Here is a 27,841-nt window from a genome sequence, read left to right as displayed (position 1 = left end):
ACCTGCAGGGATCGCCATCGGGTTTCTGAGACTGGTTGTCTTTCCTGGAGCAGATGCCTCATCCTTTGCCTTCTGAGCAGCGGGTGGGTTTGAAGAGTTGGCTTCCTCGTTAGCAGCTCAATGCCTTACCCACAACCCCGGCAGGAAGGCATGCTATTCCAGGACAAACGGAGGTGGTTCAGTAGAAAGAAAAACAAGTGTGGCTTATTAGCTACTCGTTTGGGTAGTAGGCTTTTCTGAGGAAGCCAAGGCCATCCGATCCTGACTCACAGTGACCTTCCACAGGATTTCCAAGACTGTCAGTGTTTACAGGCGCAGACAGCTTCTTCTTTGTCTCCAGGGAGGGGACGGTGTGTTGGGAACACCCACTTTGGGTTTAGCAGCTCAACACCTAATCCACTGGGCCACCCCCACTGGGCCTCTGGATGGGATAGAAGAGTGACCATGTCACGCTAGGGACTAAGATGCACCTGACCCGATATGTTCCATCGTTGTTCACATGCCACCTATGCAGGTGGAAAACAGCACCAGGATTAAGGAAGCCCACAGAAGAATCGATGTATTAGGATTATGGCGCTGGCCAAGACTGTCGAAAGTACCGTGGACGGCCAGAAAAACAAACAAATCCATCCTGGAGGAAGTCCAGCCAGAGTGCTCCTGAGAAACGAGGGTGCTGACACTGCGCCTCATGTTCTTTGGACAGGTTACCAGGAGAGGCTCAAAAACAGCTCAAACTTACCCTCACCCCATCGATGCCAACCCCCTGTGACCCCAGAGGACAGGGTAGAGCATGGTGCCTATGGGGTTCTGAGATTGGAGCCCCTTTGGGGGTGAGTATTTCTCCCGCCAGGAGGGATGAGCTCCTGGAAAAGGGCATCGTGCTTGGGAAAGTCGAGGGTCAGTGAAAATGAAGGTCTGTAGCAGGCGGGACTGACACAGTGTCTTTAACAATGGACTCGGACATCAAATTGTGGGACTATCGCATGTTTCCTCTTCTGCACAGGGCCGCCGAGCCAGAATAGATGAGCCAGCTCCTGACAACAGCAAGCTTTCAAGGGAATGGGCATTTCTCAGTTGTTTTGAAATGGTTTTCTTTTTAAGCTACAAGAATTTAAGTTTTAAAAATATTTTAAAATGACAAACTCACCTAGATTCACAGAACATTAAGGCAGATTCATCATCCCAGACCAACTCTCCGTTTACAGATGAAGAGACCAGGCTAGGAGACTGATCTGCTGTAAGTCAACGAAACATTGCTAAGTGACTCTCAGCTTGTGATTTGATATACCTGTAACATTCCTTTAATTTGGGAGGTAAAAGAAACTCTTTAAATAAAACATAGAATCCCGCAGAGTGCATCTATGTAGTCGTGACCACTTCGAGACAGAATCATGGTGTATCGTTGTCAGCTGCCATGACTCCGTTCCAACCCAGAGTGACCCTATGCACCGCAGAACGAAATGCCGCCTGGCCCTGTGCCGTCCTCACAGTGGTTCCTCTGCGTGGGCACATGGCTGCATGCACTGTGTCCATCCATCTCGTGGAGGGCCGTCCTCTTTGTCACTGCCCCTCCACTTTACCAAACAGGGTGTTCTTCTCCAAGGACGGATCTCTCCTGACAAGTATGTGAGAAGAAATCGTGCCATCCCTGTTTCTAAGAAGCACACTGGCCATACTTCTGCCAAGACAGATTTATTTGACCTTTTGGCAGTCCATGGCATTTTCAGTATTCTTTGCCAGCACCATCGTTCAAAGGCATCGATCCTTCTTCAGTGTTCCTTATTCAATGTCCAACTTTCACAGGCATGTGAGCCCATTGAAAATACCATGGCTTGGGTCAGACGCACCTTAGTCCTCAAAGTAGCCTCCTTGCTTTTCAACACGCTAAAGAGGTCTTGTGCAGCAGATTTACCCAGTTCAACGCATCTTTTGATCTCTTGACTGCTGCTTCCATGAGCATTGATTGTGGATCCAAGCAGAACAAAATCCTTGACCACTTCAGTCATTTCTTCATTTATTATAATATTACCTGCTGGTCCAGTTGTGGGGATTTTAGTCTTCTTTCCATTGAGGTGTAGTTCATTTAGGGTTCAACTGAATGTGCTTTCATGGGAAGGAATGTGTTTATTGTTTGTTTGTTTGTTCACTTAAATCTGTGATCACTGGGTTGCTATTCAGGGTATGTTTCTGAGGACTGAGAAATGACCTACTGCGTTGGTATAGGGACAACTTGAGAGGTCAGGGAGGCAGGAAACATTGTAGTGTCCACAGAGTGGCTGCCCTGGGATATCTCTCCCTGGCCCTCTCTGAAGGTACCACTGACTCACCCTTGGCTCAGTCCCTGTGTAATGATGTCTGTCTTCTTTTCCGTAAGGGTCTGTTCTGGAAGCCTTCGAAGCCATAGACATCTGGTCCCGAGTGGAGGATCAGGTCTGAGCCCATATTTCTATTGTTGGTCACACGACAATAGGCCATAGAATCCCAAACTGACCACACATGAGGCGGTATGAAACAGCAGGAGTCCTTCCTCTGCCTGGTCTGGAGGGTCCAAGACCAGAATCTCAGCATCGAGCTCCCTCTGAAGGTTCTGGGGACCAATCCTTTCCTACTTCTGGCTAGCTTCTGGTGGTTGCTTGCAGTCCTTGGCTTGTAGCTGCATCACTCCAATCTCTGCCTCCTCTGTCTTCACATGGTGTATTAGTCTGGGTAGACTAGAGAAGCAAATTCATAGACACTCATATGTGTATGAGAAAGAGCTTTATATACAAGAGTGATTGAATATTGAGAAAACATCCTAGCCCAGTCCAGATCAAGTCCATAAGTCCGATATTAGCCCATACATCTGATACCAATCTATAAATTCCTCTGCAGACTCATGAAACACATGCAATGTACCAAATGCAGACAGATCACAGGCCAGTAGGTAGAAAGTCTTGTGGATCCAGTGGCAGTGGAAGCATCTCAGCGCTGGTGTGGGTCTCCATGTGGCTCCTCCAGCTCCAGGGCTCTAGCATATCTCCATTTGTCTTGTCATCAGGAATACCAAGCAAAGAGAGTGTGTGTCCCGCCTCCAGTGAGCTATATTTCTCCTTAGCACCTCCAAATGAGGTCATCAAGCAGCGACCTGATTGACAGGCTAAACTCCACCCCTTCACTCTTAATAGTGTCAGTTGACCCCAGATTATGTAACTACCACACATGGACATCCTCCCTCTGTATCTAGATACTCAAGTCTCATTTTGAGTATAAAGGCATCGGTAGTTATACTTCCTGCTCTCATTTAATATGATCGCATCTCATTACATCTGCAATGATCCTATTTCCAAATAAGGTCACAGTCCAAGGTTCTGGCTGGTCAGGGAGTATGGGCAGATGGGGTTGTGTGTGAGCAACTACACAACCCCGAAACAGGGATACTCTCCAACCCTCTCCCTTTACTGGGGACAAACCAGATTTCTCCAAAGCCACTGGCCATTTCCTTACAAAAGTTTAGCCAACCGAACACCCTGTGGCTCACAACAGCCTGACTCATGACCCAGCATGAGGATGGTACAGGACCAGGCAACAGATGCAAGCATCCGAGGCCAGCTGGATGGCAAACCCAACAGTGATGACAGCACCTACTATCGGTACTTCGCTCACCTCCTCCAATGAGCAAAGCCTGGTGCTGGGGGGCCTCTTACTCCCACCATCCTGCAGGGGCCCCTTCGCCCTGGACCAAGGGTTGGGCCAGGGGTATCTAGTTCTATTGCAAACTGAGAGCAAATGGAATGTTTTACCAGCTCTACAACTGTCCCAGGAAAGGAGCACAGGATTTGAACCCCAGCTGGCTGAAGATGTGTGTGTGTGTGTGTGTGTGTGTGTGTGTGTGTGTGTGTGTGTGTATGTGTATAGAAGAGCAGAGTACGGGGATCCTGTCCCAGAGTGGGGATTTCAGATGCGTATCCAGTAAGGCCATGCCCTCACATACTTGATCATGTGTTCCTTTCCTGTCCAAAACCTTAAGTGAAGCTTTTTGCTAGGCTGCCAGGCAGCTCCTAAAAATAAACTCAAGTTCTTGAAATATTCTAGTTTGCCTTTAAGCTTCCTTTGGCTGGGGACGGGGCTATCTGTTTTCGGTTTTCCACACCCCCTTCCCCCCAGGTGGTATGGATCTGATCTATTGGCTGATGAAGAAGGGCCCGGGTGAGGGCTCAGCAGATATTAGGAAAGGTTAGCTGTGGGCGCCGGGATGGCTGGGGAGTAGTCTCCCAGTAAAGATTCCTGGAACTTCGCGGGGAAATCGATGATGTGTGGACAACTGCTGAGGGGCACAGTCCTGCCTGTGCCAAATACGCACCGGGAGGAAAGGAGGTTTAAAAAGAGCCAGGAGTTGGGGAAAGAATGTTTTTTTTTGTGGCAGGATCCGTCTGGCCTATAGGGAGGACAGTTGCAGCTGAAGTGAGGGCATTTGGTAGCTTGCCTCTCCTGGCCCTGGTGCTTGTACTTGGCCCTTGGAAACATCCCCACTCACCCTGGATTCTGCATCTTCTCACATTTCTCCAGAGCCTCCCCCACTCTGCTTCAATTCACCTTGCTTCAGGCCCTTGAGATCCCTTGGCATTTTGACCACCCCCCTCGAGTTCCCTGCCCAGGAGGCACACCGCTTGCCCTCTTCGGCCTTGTCCTTCAGGTTAATTTCCAAAGAGCTCAGGGGTGGACCTCCCACGCTGTATCGATCACTCCTCAGCAATAGTTTTTTTTTTTTTTTCCTTTAATACCTGTTAGGAATGCTTTTGGCTGCAGGGAACAGACTAACCAACCAAGAGTAGCCTCGGACACCAAGGCATGTGTTCCTTTAGCAAGAAGTCTGTGGGCAGAAGGTCACAGCGTGACCAGGAGGTGGGTCAGTAAGGCCCACGAGCCCCCAGGTTCTTGTGTCTCTTTGTTCTGCCAGCCACCAGGCATTGTCCGTTCATCGGAAGATAGCGGTTGTGGCACCAGGCATCAAACCAAAGTCAAACCCACTGCCATTGAGTCGGCGCTGACTCACGGTGACACTGTAGGACAGGGTACAACTGCCCCTGTGACTTACCGAGACTGTTGACAAGAGTAGAAAGCAGACTGACAAGCACATAAGGCCCCTACATTGCTATGGGCGTGATCCCACCAATTAAGGTCAGCGGTTCAAACCCACTGAGATGCACAGAGTAAGAAAGGCCTGCAGATCTGCTTCTGAAAGGGCATAGCTCCCCCCAGGGGGTCAGCTGCACAGAGAGGCCCAGAGAGCCTCCCCGAGTGGGCTTATATGAAGGGGACTCCCCTGCCCCTTGGTGGGCTGGTAATAACTTCTCTTATTAGAAAAGCTGGAAGGAAGAGGTTTCAAAAGATTCCATTTTAACTTTTAACTTTGTGCTGTGATTAGAGTGGAGGTGGACCCTGGTTTCACTCACATTTTGTCTCGGGATGTTGACAGTAATCCCACAGGAAAGGCCGGCCAGCCGGAAGAGTCCAATCCTGGCAGCACCTGTCTCAGTTCTCCAACTATTGCCTCTCACCTGTGAATGCACCCTCAGCCCCTGCTCTGGGCGGCCGGGTCCCTTTGAGCTTTGCCCCTCGAATGTCCACGGGATGCTAGACCTTCTCCACAGAGGCTGCTGGACCAGGGGCCCTGCCACTTCCAGCGTTGGTGGGGGCTCTTGAGATGGGCGCACGGAGCCCGGCTCTGCCAGTAGCTCGTCTTCCGGGCAGACTTTCCGGAAGTGGGTTGCCACGCCTTTCTCCCAAGGTGTCTCTGGATGAACTTGACCCTTTGACCTTTTGGTTAGCAGCTGATCGCGTTAACTGTTTGCACATCACCTGAGAGCTGTGGCCTCTGGCCGCGGTGACTTCTCTGTAGTCTACTCTGCTTGGCAACCAGCCCCCACACGACCTGCCCACTGCTCTAAAGGCCCCTGACTGCACGGTTCCCAGTGGCTCCATCACAAGGCCCCAGGTGGCCTGTCCACTGCCAGGCACACACAGGGGTCCCACTCCTATCCTGCGTCATTCACACACCCGGAAGTCCAGCACCACCCCTGTCCTGGTCACTGCACTCCCACTTGGCGGTCTGCACTGCACAGGGTGGCCTAGCCCCTGCTGGAAACCCCGGCCTGCACAATGCCCCCGGCCTGGTGAGACCAGCCAACGTCTGCTCCCGGGGGCTCAGCCACCTCCTCCAATGAGGCCTGAGCTTCTTCCCTGGCAATCGCCCCCAGCCATAAGAAAGCATGACAGTCTCTTTAAACCCTGCCATCCGGTAGATTCCGACTCACCGAGACCCCACAGGACAGAGGGCAACTGCCCCATCGGGTTTCTGAGGCCGTAACTCCTCCCAGAAGTAGACCACCTCCTCTTTCTTCCATGCGGCGTCTGGCGGCTTCGAATCCCCAGCCTTCTGCTTAGAAGCCCAGTGCTAACCCACTGCACCCCAGGGTGGCTTTGGCTTCTCTCTAGGCATTACCAAAAATGTGTACACGTCCGATCTCACAGCACACAGGTGTGTAACTGGAGAAAGAGGAGGCCTTCTACTCCTGCAGAGTTAGTCTCAAAAGCCCACGGGGGCGGTGCTCCCCATCCTCCGGGCCGCTCTGAGTCAATCGACTCGACGGCAGGAGAAGGGAGAGGAAGGTGTCTAACATTGGCTAAGATGCTGTTTAGTGTCCGCTGTGACGAAGTGAAACGTCCTGATATGACGCCCACCGATGATTGGGTGGGGCCGGGCAGACAGGGGGTGTGAAGCACCCCCAGAGGGGGTTCACGTTTAGTTGCCATTCCCCTGGCTACAAGACAGCCCTCTCCGAAGCCGGAAGAGAGAGGATTCCCAGGAATGTCCGCAGAGAATGTTGGAGACCCTATCTTCCTCCCAGTCGTTCTTTTGGAGCCCAGCGAGGCAGCCACCGTGTCAGCCGGCCTCGTCCTGAGATTGACTAGCACAGTGAGGCATCCTTCTTATCTGCCTCGTGGTCACTTCCTGGTGGTGGTCCCCCGATTGGACCCAGGCTGCCAGCTCCTCAGGAAAGAGGGGGCAAAGATAGCAGCGCTCTTTCAGACGGACTTGATAGCTCCCACGAGGAAGCCTGTGGAAAGTCCAGAGCCCTTCCCTCTCTGTCTGGGTGCCAGGGTCTTTACAGAGAAGCAAGGGAGCGAGCAATCACAGGCTGCCTCTGGGCACCACAGGCTGCCTCTGGGCACCGGGCAGTTGGCCAGGCGAGGGCCTTGCCATGCATGTGGTTAGCGTTGGAGGAGGAGATAGAGGTTCTGAGAGGCCAAGGAGGTCCCCTGGGGTCAGCTATGTAACCGCAAAGGGAGCTGGCCTATGAACTTGTATCTCTAGGGCCCAAGTCCATACACCCAGCAGGGCTCCCTCCCAGAGCCCCACACCATCCCCCTTTGGTAATGTTGGCTCGAGTTTTCGTGCTACCAGATCTACTCTCAGGAGAGAGAGAGTAGATCTGTTAGCTGTGAGTCTGTGGTTTTCTGGACTATGTGAGCTGACCCCTCAGTAAGGCCAGGGCAGCTTGTCCTTGGATACTGTGGGCCTTGACTTGTAGATGCCGGGCTTGATGACGGTCCAGCATAGAGACTTTCACTTCAGTAGCTGACCAATCACGGGGCTTGTTGGTCGGATGTCAGTTCCGGTCTTTGTCAGGTTGACTCACGGGGTTTCATTCAGTGCTTACAACAGTGCTTGGTACGTGGTAGAAGCTCAATCAATGGATTTATGCGGTCAAGGATGCATCACAGCTTTTATCAGGTGATGTCACGCAGGTATTTTAAAGTAGAATTAAAAACAACACATCAAGAGAGGGAAGAAGGATGTGCCATTGAATGAGCTACAAGTGTTCTATAAATGAAGGTACAATCCCACAGCTTTGGGGGGGGGTGTTCCAATGGCCAGACTCACCTCAACTTACTGGCCTGATGGTCCATCTTCTCCAGGGTCACTCCGTTTTAGGACCAGCGTGGCCGTGTGCTGACCAATACGAGGGATGTGTTATGATCGACACAGTCAAATGTGTTTGTGGCTGTTAGCATGATGTACAGGTCAATCTCTTTCTGTGCTTTTAGCTGAGATCCATCTGGTATAAGCAGTATTATCCCTCATTCCACGTCTTCTTCTGAATCCCCTCAAAGTTCTGTAAGCTCCCGATCAATGTGCTGCTGCAACTGTTTTTAAATGCTCTTCAGCAGAAGCACACCAACCTGTGTGACCACAAGGTGTCAACAGGACCAGGTATCAGGCATCAGAAACAAACAATCATAACAATGCGAATGCCGGGGGGCCGGGGGGGGGGGGCAGTGTGGAGACCCAAAATACATCTGTAGACAATTGAATATCCCCTCACAGAAGGGTCACAAGGAAGGGACGATCCAGCCAGGGTGCAGCATAGCACTGACGAAACCTACAACATTCCTCTATTTCTTTATGCTTCCTCTCCCTCCACCCTCACCCCAGTATCATGACCCCAGTTCTACCTTACAAACCTGGACTGGAGCATGTACACTGGTACAGATAAGAGCTCTCAACACACAGAATCCAGGACAGTAATGGAACAGTAATGGAAGTAACGATACCATGAGGGGAAGGGGAAGGTGCGGGGAGAAAGGGGGAACCAATCACAATGATTGATATAGAACCCCACCCCAACTCAGGGTGACGAACAACAGAAACATGGGTGAAGAGAGACAGTGGATGGCATAAGATATGAAAATAATAATAATTTATCAAGGGTTCATGAGGGTGGAAGGGAAAAAAGAGGAGCTGATACCAAGGGCTCAAGTAGAAAGAACATGTTTTGAAAAGGATGATGGCAACATATATACAAATGTGCTCAAAACAGTGGATGGATGGATTGTGAGAGCTCCCAATAAAAGGATTAAAAACAAAAAAACATCTTTGGAATAATGTCACCTTTGTGTGATGTTTGTGATCGTCACTGGTGCCGTTGAGTGGGTTCTGACCCATAGTGACCCTAAGTCCCACAGAAGAAAGCCCTGCCCGGTCCCGCGCCATCCTCACAGCTGTTGCTACATCTGAGCAGCCACTGTGTCAATCTCTCCGTCCAGGGCCCTCCTCCTTCTGACTGCCCTCCACTTCATCCAGCATGATGTCCTTTTCAGGGGCTGGTCTCTCCAGATCAGGATCTGTGGTCCAAAGTTTTCTTCTGAGACCCGGTATCTCCATCTTCAGCATGAAAGGGATAGCTCTCAAGGTCATTGTACCCCAAGGTAGCTAACCACCAGGTCAGCAGTTCGAAACCACCAGCTCTGAGGGAGAAAGGTGAGGCTGTCTACTTCCCTGTCCTCATCGGGTCCTTGTGAGAGGGTATTTTTGTGTGTTTCTTTCACATCCTGGCGTGACTGGAGAGAAACCATCCACCCCCCCTTAATCACTGATAGCTTCTGGCAATGAGCAGAGCCAGCTAGCAGGAGCCTTGTTAAACATCTGTATGTAAGTAAATAGCGAGTGGCAGACAGTTAAGGACCCATTTAATTAGCAAGAGCCAGGTATAAGTTGATCATTCAGTTTTGTTCAAAAGGCTTGATCAATTTTTCCCTCCCTCCCTCCTTCCCATCCTTTTCCCTCTGTGGCTCTCTCTGCCCTTTCCATCTTTCCCCTCCTTTCCTGTCCCCCACCTCTCATCCCCCCCCCCAAAATCCCTAACTCATTCTGAGTTCCCCACTTTTTGCGGGAGTTGGTTTGCCAACCGTATGGCATCTGCTTTAAACTGGGTGATGGAGCCCAGGGTCCTTTGAACTTACCCAGTCAGAACGGACGGACATTGCCAAGGGCCAGCCCCAACAGTCTGGCTTCCCCAGAGGTGCAGGCCTTTCTGATCCTTAGTGGCCTCTGAGCCAGCATGGTGTCCTACTTTGGGGACAAAGGACCGCGTTGCTACTTTGCCAGCACTGCATATTTCACGAGGGAACGTTGTGGAAAGTGCTCTCTCTGAAATGGCACACGCCATTCTTGCTCAATCACAATAGTGAGCATTCCATTTGTAACTCCCCACTCTTTCTCTGAGAGAGAGATCAAATAATGAAATAAATTGGCTATCGGCAGGCTTTTGACTGATCATGGGGGTTTTGACCAAGAGCCTCTGGAATGTAGTGTTTGATTTGCTCTCCGAAACCAGAGCAAACTCACTGCCATCAGGTGGATGCCAACTCATGGTGACCCTAAGGACAGGGTAGGGCTGTGCCTGTGGGTTTCCAAGGCTGTAGAAAGCCTCGTCTTTCTCCGGAGGAGGGGCTGGTGGTTTCAAACTGTTAACCTTGCGGTTAGCAGCGCAACGCAAATCACTGCACCACCAGGACTTCCCTCCGGGCAGTCTTTAAGAGCCAAAGGGCGGTTGGATTAAGGTCTGGATTTTGATCATTCCCGCTCCTCTCCTGCTCCATTATTACAGTCCCGGAGGCTTAGCACCGGGCTTGGGGGGTGGGGAGGGAGAGGGGGAGCAGTGATGAGCCGTTGCAGGCGATCCCAGGAGCCAGTCTATTAATACCGCTTTCCTTCTCCCCAGGTGCAAGCACACGATGCTCCCAGCCCGATGTCAACAGCTACCGAGTCTGCCAGGGCGGAGTCCTCCCTCACCGCCCCACCCGCCGGGACCTCAGCCAGCTCCCCCTCCGACGTAGGAGGGACCCCGGAAGACAGTGCTTCATCAGCTGAGAACCTGGATGCAGATAGTTGCATGCCAAGCCCACAGCTCGAGGAAGACCGAGGCACAGACAGAGCAGACGGCCTAGCTGGTGGCCCCGGGGGAGACCTGGACCATGATCTAAGCATCTCAGAAGCTGGCAGTGAACACCTGTCCCCCCGTGAGAGCTCAGGTCACTACCCGCAGCACGGCCACACTGACCTCCATGGTTTATGTTCTCCTGACGACCAGGGGCTGGAAGTCCCAGGCGATGAACGCGGTCCTGGGCCTCCACAGTCTTCCACCGGCGAAAATGCCAGGGATGGACATTCAGCCGGGCCACCACTTGTTCTCAGCGAGTTCACTGAGGACGTTTCTCAAGAGGCCCATGAAGGCGCCCCGGGGGGTGCTGTCGCAGAGGGCGGCGAGAACACCTCCATGTTGGCTTGCCATCAAAGGACTTGCCAGGAGAGGACAAGCCTCGGCCACTCAGGAGGGCGGGAGGAAGGCCGGCCTCTTTCTCCCGAGAGCAACTCTTTGTTGCAATTCGAAGACGACGAAGAGAGGACTGGGGCTTGTGCCAAAGACACCACAGGCCCAGCAGCCAGGGGTGTGACGTTTCCCCGGGAGAAGCCAACACCGTCCACTGATGGTCTCGGGAGTCCTTGGGTGGCCAGGCAGAATGAAGACGCACCAGCTATCACCATGGCCCCCCAAGTCCACCCAGCCAAGTACCACGCTGCTCCGGTTGCTGAAAACAGCCCTGCAGAGGGCGAGGGTGCCAAGGAGTGCTCCCCTCGGGCACCAGATGGCAACAGGCCCCAACATCCTTCCTGTGTCCCCGGGGGCCGTATTTTACCTGTCTCCATGGCTGAAGCTTTCAAGGAGCTGTCTGGCCTGGTGCCCAGGGCTGCAGGCACCCATACGCGCGTCTCCCAGCTCTCAGAGCGAGAGGGATGTTGTAGCGACCCTCCTCCGCAGATTGGTCCCCTGCATGGAGAGCAGAGCCAGGTGGTGGCCCGAGTGGACCACGGGGGCCTCCAAGAGAATGCCCAAGAAAAAGGAGGTGAAACCAAGCAGAGAGCCCCGCCAGAGGGCCCGCCCCAGCAGGCTTCTCCCTCTGAAGATGGTTTCCAAGGAAGTGTGCCTGCCTCCACATTGGCTGTGCAAGAGGAAATCAACTCGGTGCCCTTGGACCGGTCAGGCGGAGACGCCGGTGGAGACAGGGGCCTGAGCTCCGGCCTGGGGAGCAGCGTCTCCCTTGTGGCAGAAGCTGCCGTGGAAGTGGTCAGCCAGGCTCTGAGCAGCGTTCTGCCGCTCAGGAGCTATCTCCTGGAGGAATCTAAAGAGAGCCAAGGAGGCCCTGGGGAAGCAGGCACCAAGCTGAAGATCTTAAGTCTAGAGGAGCCTGGGTCAGAGAGCTGGCCACCAACCCATCCAACAACCTGTGGGTGCGAGGAGCCCGGAGCTGCCCCCAGAATTCCTAATGGGGTCTGGGCTCTAGCGGAAGTTCTCCAGGCAGACGAACCGATGGGCGATGAGAGCCCCTCCGAAATGGCAGCACCAGCTAGCCGTGCTCCGTGCGGGTGCGCCTCAGCCCTGGTGAGTGACACCCACGGGCGTCAAGCAGGCAGCAGCGATGGCTGGAGGGGTCTTTGTCCCCCCTCTAAGAGCCAACTCGGGTCCCTGGAGTCCTCCGTGGACCCTATTGGCACAAAGGAAGCTTGTCCTGCGGCGGCGCCCCCGGAGGCATCCATAGTCGGTGGGAAGGACAATGCCAGTATGAGTCCAGGGCAGGTGGGAAACCAGCCCAAGGTGAGTGGCCTGGCCTTTTTGACACCGTTGCTGGCCTCCCCTCATCTCCGAGAGTCATCTGTGGATCCCATTGCGGAAACAGATGGGATGGAGTGGGCTGGGGCTGAGCGGCTAGAGCACCCCGAATCCACACCAGTGCAGAGTGAAGTGGAAGGTCCGTCCAATGACGATCCCTTGGGCCAGACAGAAGAAGTCCGGCCTGCCCTTGTGCAAGGGGTGCATTCCGAGGAAAGTGGGGAGACCGTTCCCAGTGAGAGGAGCACAAGCCCAAACCCAGAAGATGGCGGGGGCGGGGAGGCCACCGAGCAATGGGAACACAGCAGCGCCCCGGAGGGCGTCCACCTGGCCCTTTCCCAGGCCACGCGTCCTAGTCAGGGAGGGGAGGTGGCCCCAGGGGCAGGCGGCGGATGCCAAGAACAAGGGGGTGATGGGCGCGGCTTCGGGGAGGCGGCCCAAGAAGGCACAGCAGAAGGTGCTCCCCACACGTTGCCACCTCTGGGCGGTCTTGAAAGAAGGGCCCAGGCGTCTGTTGGAATGGACACTGGCTCCCTGGGCCAAATGCATGAGGTCGCCGGAAGTGTGTTCGCCGAGCCCGGACCCCGTCAGGATGCCGGTGCTGACTCGATGGAAAGGGGGAGAGACCGGGATGGTGAGTTTACTGGACATGTGTCCCCTCCTGGTGCTCTTGCACTCTTGCCCTCAGCGTCCTCTCCGGAAGGGGGCAGGCTAAGCTCCCCAATAAGCAACGAAAGCCAGGGACCTAAAGGAGAAGAGCCCCATTGTGGGGACACGAAGCCCCCAAACTCACCTGGCTCCCCAGTCAGGACTCAGGCCCTCTGTTCAGGAGAATGGGTAGCAGAGAACGATCCTAAGTTCCCACAAGCCTCCCTTGTGAATAAGTCCAGGGAGGAGGAGAGGCCCAGACCTACCAAAGCCGGCAAAACCGGGGCCCGGCCAACGGTGATGAGGTCAGAGGAGGCCAAGAAGAAGCAGGAGACGTTGGGCAGCGGACACCTAGCCGATGGCGTCAAGAAGAAAATTCTGTCCAAGGTAGCAGCCCTAAGACAGAAGTTGGAAGAGAGGGAACAGGCCCGGAAGTCCTCGATCTTCCTGAAGAAGATTCCCAAACTCGAGGCTCCTGCTTCACGCACGGACGAGAAGAAAGACCCCAAAAAGCCACCTTGCAAAAGAGACGGGAGAGGTGAGAAGCTTGCTCCCCAGAATGTGAGGGTGGGGAGAGCGGGGAGGTTGGTGAGGCCGGCAACCCTTCCTGCAGAGTTCTGAGGGCTGCCCGCTCTGGGGCATGGTCAGGTGACGTGAACACGCGGGCTGGGGGCTCTCAGATTTGAGGGGACCTCTGAAGTCCCTGGAGGCTTTGTGAAAACGCTGACCACTGCCGATGCCACCTGCCAGAGAGCCGATTCCCTGGGTCTGGGGTGGGGCTCAAGAAATCGCATCTCTGACCAGGGCTGGGCAGGGTAAGGAGTGCCCAGGGCATCTCCAAGTTGCCCCGCCCCAATTCCAAGATGAACAGATGTTGGTCGAGGGGAGAGGCCAACAGAACCACCTTCCCCTTCTGGTCCAGTTACCTTGGGGAACACCTTCCATGTTTGTGGTGCCTCCTGAGGTTATTCTGTCCCTTATCTGGTGCCCCCTTCTGCCCACCTTGCCACCCCCACCCCCCAATCTCCATGCCCTGCAAAGGCTCTGGTGTGTACTGAGGAAGGACATTGGGTCATGCTGCATTCATAGAAACCACTCAGTGGTGCCCGGTTCAAGGGGAGCCCAGGCACGTGCGGTGCCTGCCATATGGCTAACAAGCTTCCAGGTGGGGGTGATGTTTCTGATGGGGCTCACAATTTGAGAACCACTGAGAGAGGGAGCCCTAGTGGAGCCGTTGGGTAAGCATCAGGCTGCTAACCAAAAGGTTCATGGTTCAAATCCACCAGTTGCTCCTCGGGAGAAAGTGGGAGCTGTCCGCTCCTGGAAAGATTTACAGCGTTGGAACCCCCATATAGACATCAGAGAAGTGGCGCTGGGGTCATAGTGGGCTATGCATTGACCTGCTAACTATGAGGTCAGTGGTTTATCTGTGAGGTCAGCCACTCTCTGAGAGAAAGCGGGGATTTTCTGCTAGTGGCACAGTGGCTTAAACACTGGACTGCTAACCACAGGCCAGCAGTTTGAAACCACCAGCTAACCTATGGCAGAAGGGTGAGGCTTTCTGCTACAGTAAAGATTTACAGTCTTGGAAACCCATAGGGGCAGTTCTACGGTATCCTATAGGGCAGTGGTTCTCAACCTTCTTAATGCTGCGACCCTTTCATACAGTTCCTCATGTTGTGGTGATCCCCCAACCATAAACTTATTTTTGTTATTTCATCACTGTCATTTGGCTACTGTTGTGAATCGGGCAAACCCTGTGAAAGGGTCGTTTGACCCCCAAAGGGGTCACGACCCACATGTTGAGAACCGCTGCTATAGGGCCTTTATGAGTCAAAATCGACTTGATGGGGTGTGTTGGTAGGGTATGTTCAGGAGCCCGGTGGCATAATGATCTGTGCTTGTGTTAGTCTAGGTAGACTAGAGAAACAAATCCAGGGAGACTCATATGCCTATAGAAAGAGCTTTCTATCAAAGAATAACTATATACTGAGAAAATATCCCAGTCCAGATCCAGTCTGTAAGTCCCCTATTAGCTCATATGTCCAATACCAGTCTCTACATTCCTCTTCAGACTCACGCAACACATGTAATGATGCTAAATGCAGGAAGATCACAGGCCAGTGGGTGGGAAGTCTTGTGGATCCAGTGGCGGTGGAAGCATCTCAGCGCTGGAGTGGGTCTCCACGTGGCTGCTCCAGCTCCAGGGCTCTGGCTCCTTCAGTGTGCCTCCATGTGGCTTGTCAGCAGGAAGAAGAAACAGAGAGCATGAATGGCCTCCAGTGACCTATTTAGCTCTTTGTGCTTCCAAAATGAGGTCAAAGCTGCGACCTGATTGACAGGCTAGACTCCACCCCTTTGCAAGTTGACAGGAGATTATGTAACTGCCACGTGGCTCAATTACTAAGATAAGGATTGGTGGCTGGAACCCATTCCAGAGTCCCTCAGAAGAAAGGCCTGGAATCTGCCTTTGTATAGACTACAGTCTGTGGATTTGTTTCCCTAGATTAATAGGGGAATTGGCTTGAAAATGGTGGGGTTTAATTTGGTTTGACAAGCAAAACAAAAGTCCAACTCATCGTGGCCCTGTGGGACAGGGCAGAACTGAGCCCATGGGGTTGTTCCAAGGCGGCAACTCTTTGCAGGAGTAGAAAGTCTTGCCTTTCTCCCTTGGAGCAGAGCTACTGTTGGTTTTGAACTGCTGACCCTTTGGTTAGCAGCCTAGCTCTTACCCACTGTGCCACCAGGGACTTCCTGCCTGCTGCTCAGTTGACGGTCCACTCCAACTCCCAGTGGCATCCCCCGAAGGGTATTTTAGTTGACGGAGTGAGGTTAGGATGCCTTTCTGTTTTCTTTATCTTTTTGTTTCTTAATCTGTTTTTTTAAAGATCAACAGAAGCATTAATCAGTGTAGCTAATTAGTATAATTAAATAGACCACACACAAAGAAAGATGTAGGTACAATTTAGGCTTCTCCTCGTTAATCACTACCTTTTACTTCAAACAGCTTTATTTTAACCTTGACTTTTTTTCCTTCCAAATTTGAATGTAAATTTTCTTCCCAACTTGCCCTCCTCTTTTTCTGAATCTAACGCGCTCTGGGGTCTCCTTGTTTCTGATTTCAGAGCCTTAGAGAACCTCACAAACAACAACAACAACAACAAAACCCTCCTAATTGTTTCCATTTTCTCTCTGCTTCAAATTCCTTTCCATAAACTGATGTTGAAGAAATCCACGAAAAATGTCAGCCTCTTTGATAACACTTGGCAAGGGCAGAAAAGAAGATGCCAGGCGAGGTGGTCCGGTCAGTCCGTGTGTGCCGGGGGGCCGGGCCTCATGAACCCACCAGGCGGGAAGCCCTCCTTAGCCGGCACCCTCAGTCTTTGAGGCTCACGTATATTAGGTCCAATCCACACAAGGCCACTCTTGGTCCCTGTGTTGGTCCAGGTTGACTAGGGAAACACATCCAGAGACACGCATATGTGTGTAAGAGAGCACTTGATATCAAGGAATAATTGCATATTGAGAAAGCACCTAGCTCAGTCCAGATCAAGTCCGTAATCCTGATATTAGCTGATATGTGCGATACTAGTTCACGAATTCCTCTTCAGACTCACACAGCACATGCAGTGACACCGAATGCAGGAAGATCACAGGCCAGTGGGGGGAAACTTGTGGATCCAGTGGTGGTGGAAGCATCTCAGTGCTGGCGCCGGTCTCCACGTGTCTCCTCCAGCTCTCTTGAGTGTCTCAACAGCAGGAAAGGGAGGAAGAAGTTCCCAGAATCCTCAGAAGGCCATGCCTACACAGAGGCATGATTGGCGATGGCCTGATTGACAGGCTAGACTCCACGCCTTCGCTCAAGTTGACAGGAGATGATGTAACGGCCACAGCCCCTCTTCCACATGGGGTTGCACACAAACCTGCTTTCTGAAGAGTGCAGGGTATCCAACAGATTTGCACATACGTTTTAAAAACCATGTTTTGAAAGACCTTCAAAAGTCATCTCAGCCCAGAGGAAACTATGCACTTGGAATGGTCATTCAGGTTCTCGGCGGGTGGGGGGGAGGATTGGGGCACCGTGATCCAGGTCTCCAGGTGATATATGAGAGTTTGACTTAGGCTTGGGAAAGCTGGCAGCTAAAAGGCAGGATCGGCAGCTGGAAAATATGGCCGTGGCGATCAAAACGAAGCTGGAGTTTGCAAGATAGACTTTTGCCAGAACAAGGACTTCTCCATTGCAAATATCTTTTTTCCACACAGAACCCTCAACTGTGCATGTGGACCCCCAGATGGAACACATAGGAATCAAATCAAGCACACCTGTGGCAAGAGACAATGGAGAAGCGCAACATCAGCAAAGGAAGGGCGGACCGACCGTAGCATGGATCATCAACTGCCCAGGAAAGCTGAAAGGTAAAGTTCAGGTTGAAGCTAAGGAAAATGAACACAAGTCCACAAGAGGCAACATATGACCATGAAGCTATCCCACTTGAATTTAGAGACCACCAGTCTCTCCCACCTGAATTTAGAGACCACGAGTCTATCCCACCTGAATGTAGAGACCATGAGTCTATCCCACCTGAATTTAGAGACCACGAGTCTATCCCACCTGAATTTAGAGACCACGAGTCTATCCCACCTGAATTTAGAGACCACCAGTCTCTCCCACCTGAATTTAGAGACCACGAGTCTATCCCACCTGAATTTAGAGACCACGAGTCTATCCCACCTGAATTTAGAGACCACCTCTAGAACAGATTTGATGCATTGAACACAAATGACTGAAGACCAGCTGAACTGTGGGATGACATCAGGACCAGCATTCATGAAGAGAGCAACAGGTCAAAGTATAAGTATTATGCTTACAAAGCAAAGTATTCTAATAACACGAGCAAATACCTGAAGCTGGAAACCTAAACGGGAGGAACACGCTCTGTATCTCAGGATGAAAGGATGTAAGCCTCGAGTTGAAATACTGAAGGATTCTACGGGCAAAATATTGAATGGTGCAGGAAGCATGGAAAGGAGATGGAAGGATTAGACAGAGTCACTGTGCTAAAGAGAACTGATCAACATTCAGCCATTTCATTAATGAGTGTCGCCGAATGAAACGATGCTTCTTTATGATGTGTGACAGAAGTTGTCAGACGGACAGACAGACAGACACCACGGTCTGGGTAGTTTCTAACTAACCGGTGGCCATGGAGTCCACACTCCCCATCCCTCTCCCATCTGACCCCCACCCCACCCCTGTCAGTAGAACTGTGCTTCCCCCCTGCGGCTTTCAATGGCTAGTTTTCCACAAGTGGATCTCCAGGCCTTTCTGCCGAGGTGCTCTTGTGGGCCCAAACTCGGAGCTGTCAGGTGAGCAGCTGAACTGTCTGCAAGCCCCCAGGACGTCCTTGCCTACCAAATTGCTCTGACCACCTGGCTAGACATCCCATCCATCCCAGCGAGGGAGCCTGCAGGCTCCCTTGTGGGCGGCAAACCTTGTCTTTGCAAACGCGTATGCTGCCACCCAGTGGCTTTCTTGACAAATTGCACATTTGCCCAGCATGCCAAACTCACCCCCGGCTGCAGCTGTTAGAGCAGGAAGTGGGTGGCAACGCACCATGAATGACCTGATGTACAACCGAACGAACCGCTGCCCAGGCCTGCGCCAGCCTCACAATTGCTGTATGTTGGAGGCCATCGTTTCGGGCCTGGTGTCAGTCCATCTCATCAAGAGTCTTCCTCTCACTTCACCCTCCCCTTGACCTAGCACGACGTCCCTTTCCAGGGACTGGTCTCTCCTGACATGTCCAAAGTACCTGAGATGAGGTGTCTCTCTCCCCTGGCCTTTAAGAAGCATCCTGGCTGTACTTCTTCCAAGACAAACGTGTATGTTCTTTTGACAGTCCTCACCGGCACCATCATTCAAATGCAGTGATTCTTCTCTTCTTCAATGTCCAACTTTCACACGCATAGGAGATGATTGATCACGCCATGGCTTGGATCAGATGCACGTTAGTCCTCAAAGTAACACCCTTGCTTGTCTTGTGCAAAACAATCTCATCCCTGAGAGCTTAAACCAGCCCCTGTGGAGTCGCTTCCTTATTGGCTCTAATCTAGTTCATTCTCGTTTTCTCGTGAGATTGGTATTGGCCACCACTGCAGTCCCAGAGAATATCTTCAGCAATGACAACTGGGATTCAGCCTTCCATTCAGCCTTTCCCAGGGCAAAAGAAGCATCTCGTTGACAAAGAGCCCATGGTTGAGTTGCTTTGACATCTTAGGGGCTTAGCCACAACTATCTGAATAATTAAGACTGGGTTCTATCCCCTCATCCAGTTCCGTTTCTTACCTGAATCACCTGGTGATCATTTTAAAGCATCCATATTTGGCCTTCCTTACCTAGACTAGTGTGTTAGTCCTGTAGACTAGAGAAACAAATCCAGGGAGAATACTTGAATATTGAGAAAACATCCCAGCCCAGTCCAGATCAAGTCCGTAAGTCTGATAGTAGCCTATAGGTTTGATACCAATATATAAAGTCCTCTTCAGACTCAGGAAACACATACAATGACACTGAATGCAGGAAGATCACAGGCCAGTGGGTGGGAAGTCTTGGAGATCCAGTGGTGGTATAAGCATCTCAGCGCTGGCAGGGGTCTCCACATGGCTTCTCTGGCTCCATCAGCCTCTCTCCATGTGTCTTCTCCACAGGGACGTCTTGCAGGGAGTGAGCCAACAGAGCGAGCATCTCCCATCTCAAAGGAGGAAATACAGGAGTTCCCAGGATCCTCAGGAGAAGGCCATGCCCCACAGAGGTCTCATTGGCGATATCCTGATTGACAGGCTAGACTCTACCCCTTCACTCTTAATCCTCAAAGCGACACCAGATGATGTAACTACCACAACAAGGCATTTACTTTTCTTAAAAACAAAAACAATAAATCTCTTGAATTCTGTTTCATTTTGGGCATTACAGATACAACCCAGAGACGTTTAAGGAATGTAAAGTGAATTTCCTGATTTTTCTACTGGATGGACCTGTTCATTTTCATTCTGTTTAGCAAAGTCTCACCTCCTCCCAGACACTCCGTTTCTTCCACCATAAAGGGGATGATCATGACCATCCTGTCTCTTGGGATTGTTGGAGAACAGAGTGAACTCACATAGGAAAGCCTTGGCAGGTGGCATCATCCTATACCAAGATAAAAGCCCAGTGCTGCCAAGTGATGGGGATGCATGGCAACCCTGCAGGACAGAATAGAACTTCCCCATGGGGCTTCCAAGGATGTCATCTTTAGAGAGGCAGGCCGCACAGCTTTCTCCAGGGGAGCGGTCCTTGGGTTTGAACCGATAACCTTTTGGCTAGCATCAGAGGTCTTTATCCACTGCACCACCAGGGCCAACTGACCTGCCCGTCTTTTGCCTCCAGCTCCCGTATTACTGAGAAAGATTCAAGCTGAGATGTTTCCGGACCATTCTGGAAATGTGAGGTTAAGCTGCCAGTTTGCGGAAATTCATGAAGAGTCTACCATCTGGTGGACAAAGGATGTGAAGCCCATAGCCCAAGTGCAGAGAAGGTAGGTTGTTGGCCCTGGGTCCCCTTCACAGCGGTTCTTGAGGAAGACCAGGTATCAGGAGAGTGGAACGGAAGGCTGGAGAGGAGACTCCAGACAGAGCACAGGGGAGCAGGGTGGCAGGGCCTCCGTGGCCTTGGGGCGTCACAGGACCGCTCATCGAGGCTGTTAAAACCAGGGAGATGTGCCACGGGCTGTCTAGATGGAAGGTCTGTGACACCGAGTTCAAAGAGCTTGTCTGTCCGTGAGTTGTTCTTGTGAGTGTGTTTCTGTCTAATTTCCTGCTGCCCAGACCAGGAACAGACCAAGCCGAGAAGGTGAATGCAAGAGAAACATACACATACACATACCAGGCTGAACATGACCGAAAAGGAACAGCTGTGTTGATGGCGGTGCACAGCCGTCTATCTCTAAGCTAGGAGAGCAGGGTTATCAGAAAGACAGCCCTGTGGCATAGTGACTGCGGATTGGGCTGCTAACCACCAGGTCAGCAGTTCAAACCCGACTGTCACTCCACGGAGGAAGGATGAGGCTTTCTTTCTGCTGCTCCAAAGACGTACAGCCTTGGAAACCCACAGCGGCAGTTCTGCTCTGTCCTGCAGCGTCACCAGGCATTGAAATAGATCTGATGGCAGTGGGGGCTGTGTGTGTGTGTGTTGTGTTGTTTGGGAGGATATTAGAAAGGAGACCTGTTGGCACAATGGGTACACGCTCAGCTGCTAATTGAAAGGTTGGCCTGATTCAGACCCACCAGCCACTGTGTGCGCGAAATGAGCTGACCATCCGCGTCTAAGAAACCACCCGGGGCAGTTCTTCTCTGTCCTACGGGGTCGACATTTGTTGGAGTGACCACTTGGGCACAAAGGTGTGAAATCCCTTCTTCGTATTCCTCCTCCTCCCCAGTTTATGCTGGTACTTCTCGCTGGCCACCCGCTCCCTAACGGGGGACTCTCCGCGCAACGCCTCTGATTTTAAAAGGTGTAATCACAAGTTTCCCCAGCACTAGGCACAGAGAGGATGCTCCACAAACACTGGGCAGAACTGTTTGGGGACTTAGATAAGAAGTCGTTTTCTTTCGTGGAAAAGGCCCATGAAAATAAACTAGAATGTAATATAAAATAGATACGTCACCTACGGGCAGTTCTCATGTTATGTACTTTGCTTGGGAGCAGTTCGCTGGCAGCAGGTTGTGGGAGGGGTTATTGAACTTTGCGGGAATTGTGTTGTTTGTTTTAAAACGCACTGAAAGTGTGTGGCGAGGCTGCGTGCAGCAAACTGACCTTTCCAACAGCACGGGCTCCCACTGCGTCTCTGTTTCACCGGTTAGGCCTGCTCCCCGGGCTTCTAGCTTCCTGATCATGCTGTCGTACACGTCATGGGCCACTAAAACCCCAAACTGGCCACCATCAAGTCACCACGGACTCACAGCAACCCGCTGTGGGTTTCCAAGACTGTAACTGTTTGCAGGAGTAGAAAGCCAAATCTTTCTCCCAGGGAACTGCTGGTGGTTTCGAACCTCCAACCATCCGGATCACAGGCCAGCGCGTAACCACTGCACCACCAGGACTCCAGGGCATAGAGTAAATGTAATGTCTAGAAGTCCTGCCCAGCTTGTGGTGACTGTGGCGATCTTGCCTTTTGGGGCCAAAGGAGTCCGTGGCTGCCCTACTGTGAGGCCAGTAGAAACAGGCGGCTTTAGAATGACTAGGTTTGTTGATGTCCCCCTGCAGTGCGGGCGACCACTCCACTGTCTCCTTGGCCATTGTGCAAGCCAGTCAAAAGGACCAAGGCCTCTATACCTGCTGCATCAAGAACACCTACGGCAGAGTGACCGCTGAGTTCAGGCTCACGGCAGAAGGTAGGTCAAGGTCACCGCTGCTGGTTCTCGCAGGCGGCTCAGCGTGCACATTTGTCCTGAAGCCTCCCTCTCTCTGTCTCCTAGTTCTGCGGCGGCTCTCGGCACAGCAGGAGAGCAAAGGTGAGCCCGTCTGGGGGCAGGTAGGGGTCCAGGCAGCGTGGCGCGAGCTCAGGAATGGCTGGGGGAGGAAGGACTACCTATCCTGGGCTGTTTCACCTGAACGTCAGGTCCTCGCTTCGTGGGTGGGAGCTTCAAAAAGTTCCTGGAACACCTCCGTGATCTGTGAATTCCCTTTTCCATCAACGTTTTGAAGCCCCTTCTTCTCACAGTTCCATTAGACTCTGAGAACACGGTGTGTCGTGATGCGGGCAGTGGTGGGTGCTGGCAGCAGGGGACGGGGCGCGGGGAAGACTGCTTCCTTTAGGTGTGAACGCCGAGGGGTGGCTCAGGGACTTCCGGGTGGCCCTGACACATTGGACCGCTAACCACAAGGTCAGCAGTTCAAAACCACCAGCTGCTCTTCCGGAGAAAGAGGAAGGTTTCTGCTTCAATGCAGACGCACAGCCTCGGAAACCCACGGGGCAGTTCTACCCTGACCTATCGCCGAGGTGACCGTGACTGGACGGCGGAGTTCTGTGGGAGCGCCTCGGCGGCCTTCCATTGACATCTCAGTCTGACTCACGGGGGAGAGGGGGACACTCGCCTGCAACATAAGAAAGGGGAAGAGGGTGTTGGCGCTTTCCGGAAACGGCAGCCAGCAGCAGCCCCTGAACTCCCAGCCTGCCCCTGGGCGGGCCGCCAAGCGGATGTAGCTTAGTGAGTCTGCGTGTTCCCTCTGAGGGGAAATTACACATCACACACACACACACACACACACACACACACACACACACACACACCTTATGTTAGTCCAGGTAGACTAGAGAAACAAATCCAGAGACACCCATATGGGTGTAAGAGAGAACTTTATATCAAAGAGAAATTGTACATTAAGAAAATATCCCAGCCCAGTCTAGATCAAGTCCATGAGTCTGATATTAGCCCATATGTCTGATACTAGTCCATAAATTCCTCTTTAGATTCACACAGCCATGCCATGATGCTGAATGCAGGGAGATCACAGGCCAGTGGGTAGACAATCTTGTAGATCCAGTGGTGGTGGAAGCGTCTCAGTGCTGGTGTGGGTCTCCACATGGCTCCTCCACCTCCAGGGCTCTGGCTCCATCAGCGTAGCTCCCTGTGGCTTGTCAACAGGAATGTCGCACAGAGAGTGAGTGTGTATCTGCCTCCAGTGAGCTATTTACCTCGGTGGCGCCTCCAAATGAAGTCATCAAGTTGTGACCTGATTGACAGGCTAGACTCCACCCCTTTGCAAGTTGACACCAGATTATGTAACCACCACACACCTCCACATACATACCTACTTCCTCACACATAGTCACCTTCACACACCCACATCACCTACACACATGCGCACACACATACACACCTCTCCCCCCACAGTCACCTCCACACACATTTCCCACACATGCCCACCTGCACGCACCCATTCCACATCTACATCCACACACATACTTCACCTCCATACTCACACCCACCTCCACCCATTTCCACTCCCCCACCACCTCCATACCCTCCGCATGCACACTTTCACTTACACCCACCTCCTCACTATGTCCATTTCCACACAGACACCCACCTCCACATTCATGCCTACCTCTACACAGATCGCCCCCTACGCCCAGAAAACCAGCCCAAACCCACTGCCATCACGTCAGTGCCGACTCATAAGGACCCTAGCAGACAGGGTAGAACCGCTCCTGCACGCTTCTGAGATTGTCACTCTTTATAAGAGTAGAAAGCCCTATCTCTCTCCCAAGGAGCAGCTGGTGGTTTTGAACTGCTGACCCTGCAGTTAGCAGCCCAATACATTACCACTCTGCCATGAGGCTCTTCCCTCCACCCATAGCTGAGCTGGAAAATATGTACCAGCCTCCTGGGGCTCAGGAGGCTCTGCTGTGTAGTCTTTCTGTTTCTCAAGGGTGACTAGTGCCCGGTGGCTGATTGGGGACAGGATGTCACTGAGCATGCTGTTAGGACGAGGTGCAGGAACTGGGCCGACCCCTCATGGGGCCTGAGAGTGGGAGTGGGCAATGTGCTGGGTTGCTGACCAGAAAGGCAGAGATTGGGGTCCACCCAGAGGTGCCTCGGAAGAAAGGCCTGGAATCTTCTTCCAAAACCCTCCCTTTGAAACCCCTTTGAGGTACAATCCTGCCTTGACACATGTGGGCCCCATCATCCGAGTAGATCCACAGGCCACTGGTTTGCCTTGGTCACTTTGGGAAGTGATATGCAAATGAAATTGATTTAGCATCTTCAAGATTTACTGCATGGGCTGATTGCTAAAGCAAGCAAAATACCTGCAAAGGTAGGGAATCCTAATCCAAACCCACTGCCATCACGTCGGTGCTGACTTACAGTGACCCTAGAGGACAGGGTAGAACTGCCCCTGTGGGCACGTCAGAGACGGTCACTTTTTACAGTCCCGGACCCATGGAGTGGCTGGTGGATTTGAACCATTGACATTGCAGGTAGCAGCCTGCCTTGAAACCCCGCATGGCACCAGGGCTCCTTGGGAAAGTGGGGAAGGCTTTGTGAGAACGGGACAATAAATCAAAAAGCCATTATGCCCCTGAAAGGCAAGTCACTTGGTCTGGGCTAGAAACGGTCTAGCAAACGCCATGACATGCATTCAACATAATGTTTACATGAGCTCTTCTCAAACCCAAGGAGTAAACGTGTGTCCCACCTCCAGTGAGCTATTTATCTCCTCAGTGCCTCCAAATGAAGTCATCAAGCTGCGACCTGATTGACAGGCTAAACTCCACCCCTTCACTCTGAAGTCTCAAATTGACAACAATTACCTAACTGCCACAACTTCTGTAGGACCTTGATTGGCAGACGGAGTTGTTCCCTTGCCCTCCTCCTCTCCCTTCTTCCTCCCTAGCTTGCTAATCCCTTTCGTAGTTCATTCTCCATAGGAGAAACAAACAGCATTTTACAAGGCATCCTCTCATTTAAAAACTAACAAAAGGACGACAAGCAGGAGAAAGCCCAGGATGACCCGGGCTAGCCCTGCTGAGCAGTGTGGTCAGGCATTATGAACATGCTTGGGGGTGCCCTCCCCACCGTTAAGCAGTCTTCCTACCAGGACCCTCCCCCACTCCTGCACATTCACTCTGTGTGCCTCTTCTTAGCACCCGGATTTAACCCCTATGGGTGCAGCCAAGATCCTGAGAGAAGTGTCTTGAGACACCAACACTCATTTGCATAGCTCTGTCGGGTGGACTCCAGTATGGGGGGTGGGGTGCTGGTTCTTTCGCCTGGAGCGAGCCCTGAGGACATGGTAGGCAGCTTGGAATCTGAGCCAGGGCTGGAGCCTGCAAGGTTTCAAAGAAAAGTCTGCCTTCTGCACAACTCGAATGGCCACATTCCTCTCTGACTAGACTCCCCCAGAGAACTCCCTGGGCTCAGCTCTGGGCCAGTGAACCTGGGTCACCTCGAGTCAGAGTGGTAGGGGCCACAGGTCAGCCTGTCAGTGGCCCTTTCTAGGGGTAGGATTAGTTAGTCCAGCATGGGGATGGGAGGGTATGCGATCTCACTGCAGTTATGCTGTGCTTCAGGCTGTGAGGAGATTGAATTCAGCCAGCTCCTCTTCAAAGAGGACTTCCTCATGGACAGCTACTTTGGGGGCAGCCTCCGGGGTCAGATAGCCACAGAGGAGCTGCACTTCGGGGAAGGGGTCCACCGCAAGGCCTTCCGCAGCACAGTGATGGAGGGCCTCACGCCCGTCTTCAAGCCAGGCCATGCCTGCGTGCTGAAGGTCCACAACGCCATCGCCTACGGGACCAGGAACAATGACGAGCTCGTCCAGAAGAACTACAACCTGGCTGCCCAGGTCAGTCCATCTGCCCAAGCCTGCCCGGCATGCACCATGCCCGGCGTGAGAGGGGCTGAGGTGCAAATCAGCCTGGGAGTGGAGGTTCCATTCGCTGGAGGGAGGTGGGCATCCCACCTCTGTCTCTGGGTCTCACACCCGCCCACTGGCTGGAGACACCTCACCAGCTCTGAGCTGGGTCTGGGAACTTTCTGGGCCTCAGAAGCCCCGTGAGATCCCTGGGAGTTTGGATCTTCATGGACATGGCATAGCATGGGGGTAGGGGTTCCAAGCGGAACCAGAAGCTACACCCCACCTCCCCAAGGTGGTTCTGGGGCTTTATAAATCAGGGACCATGGAGACTACTTGACCTTTTCCCTGGGGCAGGTCCTTCAGGGCTCAGGGCTCCTTTGCGAGTGACAGTAATGGTTGCTCCTGAGTGTGGACCCATGTCAGCCCTTAAGCCAGCAGTTGCCCTGTGTCCCTGGCTCAGTGCCCACACCTCTACCATGTCGCTGAGCCACAGAACTTTTAAGGGTGAAGGAGACCCTGAGCCCGTACATGGACTTCCCTCAGGAGGCACCAACATTGGCCAAGCGATCAAGAGAGCTGGGCCGAGCTCTGACTGCACGTCTCTCCTTGTCAAAACCATACCATGAAGAGGTTAGACTTGGGTGGATCTCTTGGGTCCCGCCAAACCTTTGCCACCCGTGATTCTCTCAGATGCAGCGATGTCCTCGGGGACTTTGCGTGTGTGAAACAAACCTTCTCCACTGGAGGGTTTTGCAGTCACCTTCCTTATCCCTCCTCTCTCCTTTCTTCCCTTTCACGGAGCGGTCCTTCCCTCTGAAACACTGCCTGGCCCAGTCATGAAAAACCCCCCAGCCTCTCGATGGCTACTCTGAAAGGCCCCGCCCCCAATAAACAGGCTCCAGCTTGCTTTCTCCTAAGCCAACCATGCTGCCCCAGGGCTTACTATTTACTGCCCCGATGACAACTCTGACGAGGAATCTAGATGGGGAATCCCAGCAGGCCACCAACCAAGAGCTTCCTCTGGCGTCTTGCCCAGGGGTCAGCCATCTCAGCTCAGGGGTGAACTTTCACCATGCTGGTTCTAGAATGTTATAGTCCATGGACACCTGCTACAGAGACCATCTGACCTCTGCCGGGGACGGTTCCTTTGGGGCTCAGAGAGTCTCTGTGAATGGCCAACTCTACGTTCAATGATAATTACTTCTACAACCCGGCTCATGGTGAGGGTTTGAGAACCCACAGTCATGACCCACATTGGGAAATCTCCCTATTAGCTTGAATCCAACTCTGCCAATTAGCCTGA

General features: G+C 52.6%; 1 protein-coding gene across 1 annotated transcript in view; it reads left to right on the top strand.

Annotated features, from left to right (window-relative positions):
* ALPK2 (alpha kinase 2) overlaps nucleotides 1-27,841 on the top strand; it is a 116,184-nt gene that overhangs the window by 70,039 nt on the left and 18,304 nt on the right. Inside the window, exons 5-9 of the mRNA XM_045296055.1 lie at nucleotides 10,545-13,677; nucleotides 20,566-20,713; nucleotides 22,441-22,568; nucleotides 22,653-22,688; nucleotides 26,252-26,526. Of these exons, the coding sequence (XP_045151990.1) occupies nucleotides 10,545-13,677; nucleotides 20,566-20,713; nucleotides 22,441-22,568; nucleotides 22,653-22,688; nucleotides 26,252-26,526 (3,720 nt within the window). The remainder of the gene's footprint in view (nucleotides 1-10,544; nucleotides 13,678-20,565; nucleotides 20,714-22,440; nucleotides 22,569-22,652; nucleotides 22,689-26,251; nucleotides 26,527-27,841) is intronic.

The sequence above is a fragment of the Echinops telfairi genome, unplaced genomic scaffold (genome assembly GCF_000313985.2).
Source record: "Echinops telfairi isolate 266 unplaced genomic scaffold, ASM31398v2 ScPeMD7_7400;HRSCAF=8409, whole genome shotgun sequence".
Lineage (NCBI taxonomy): Eukaryota > Metazoa > Chordata > Mammalia > Afrosoricida > Tenrecidae > Echinops > Echinops telfairi.
This window is presented reverse-complemented; position numbering and strand designations above follow the sequence as displayed.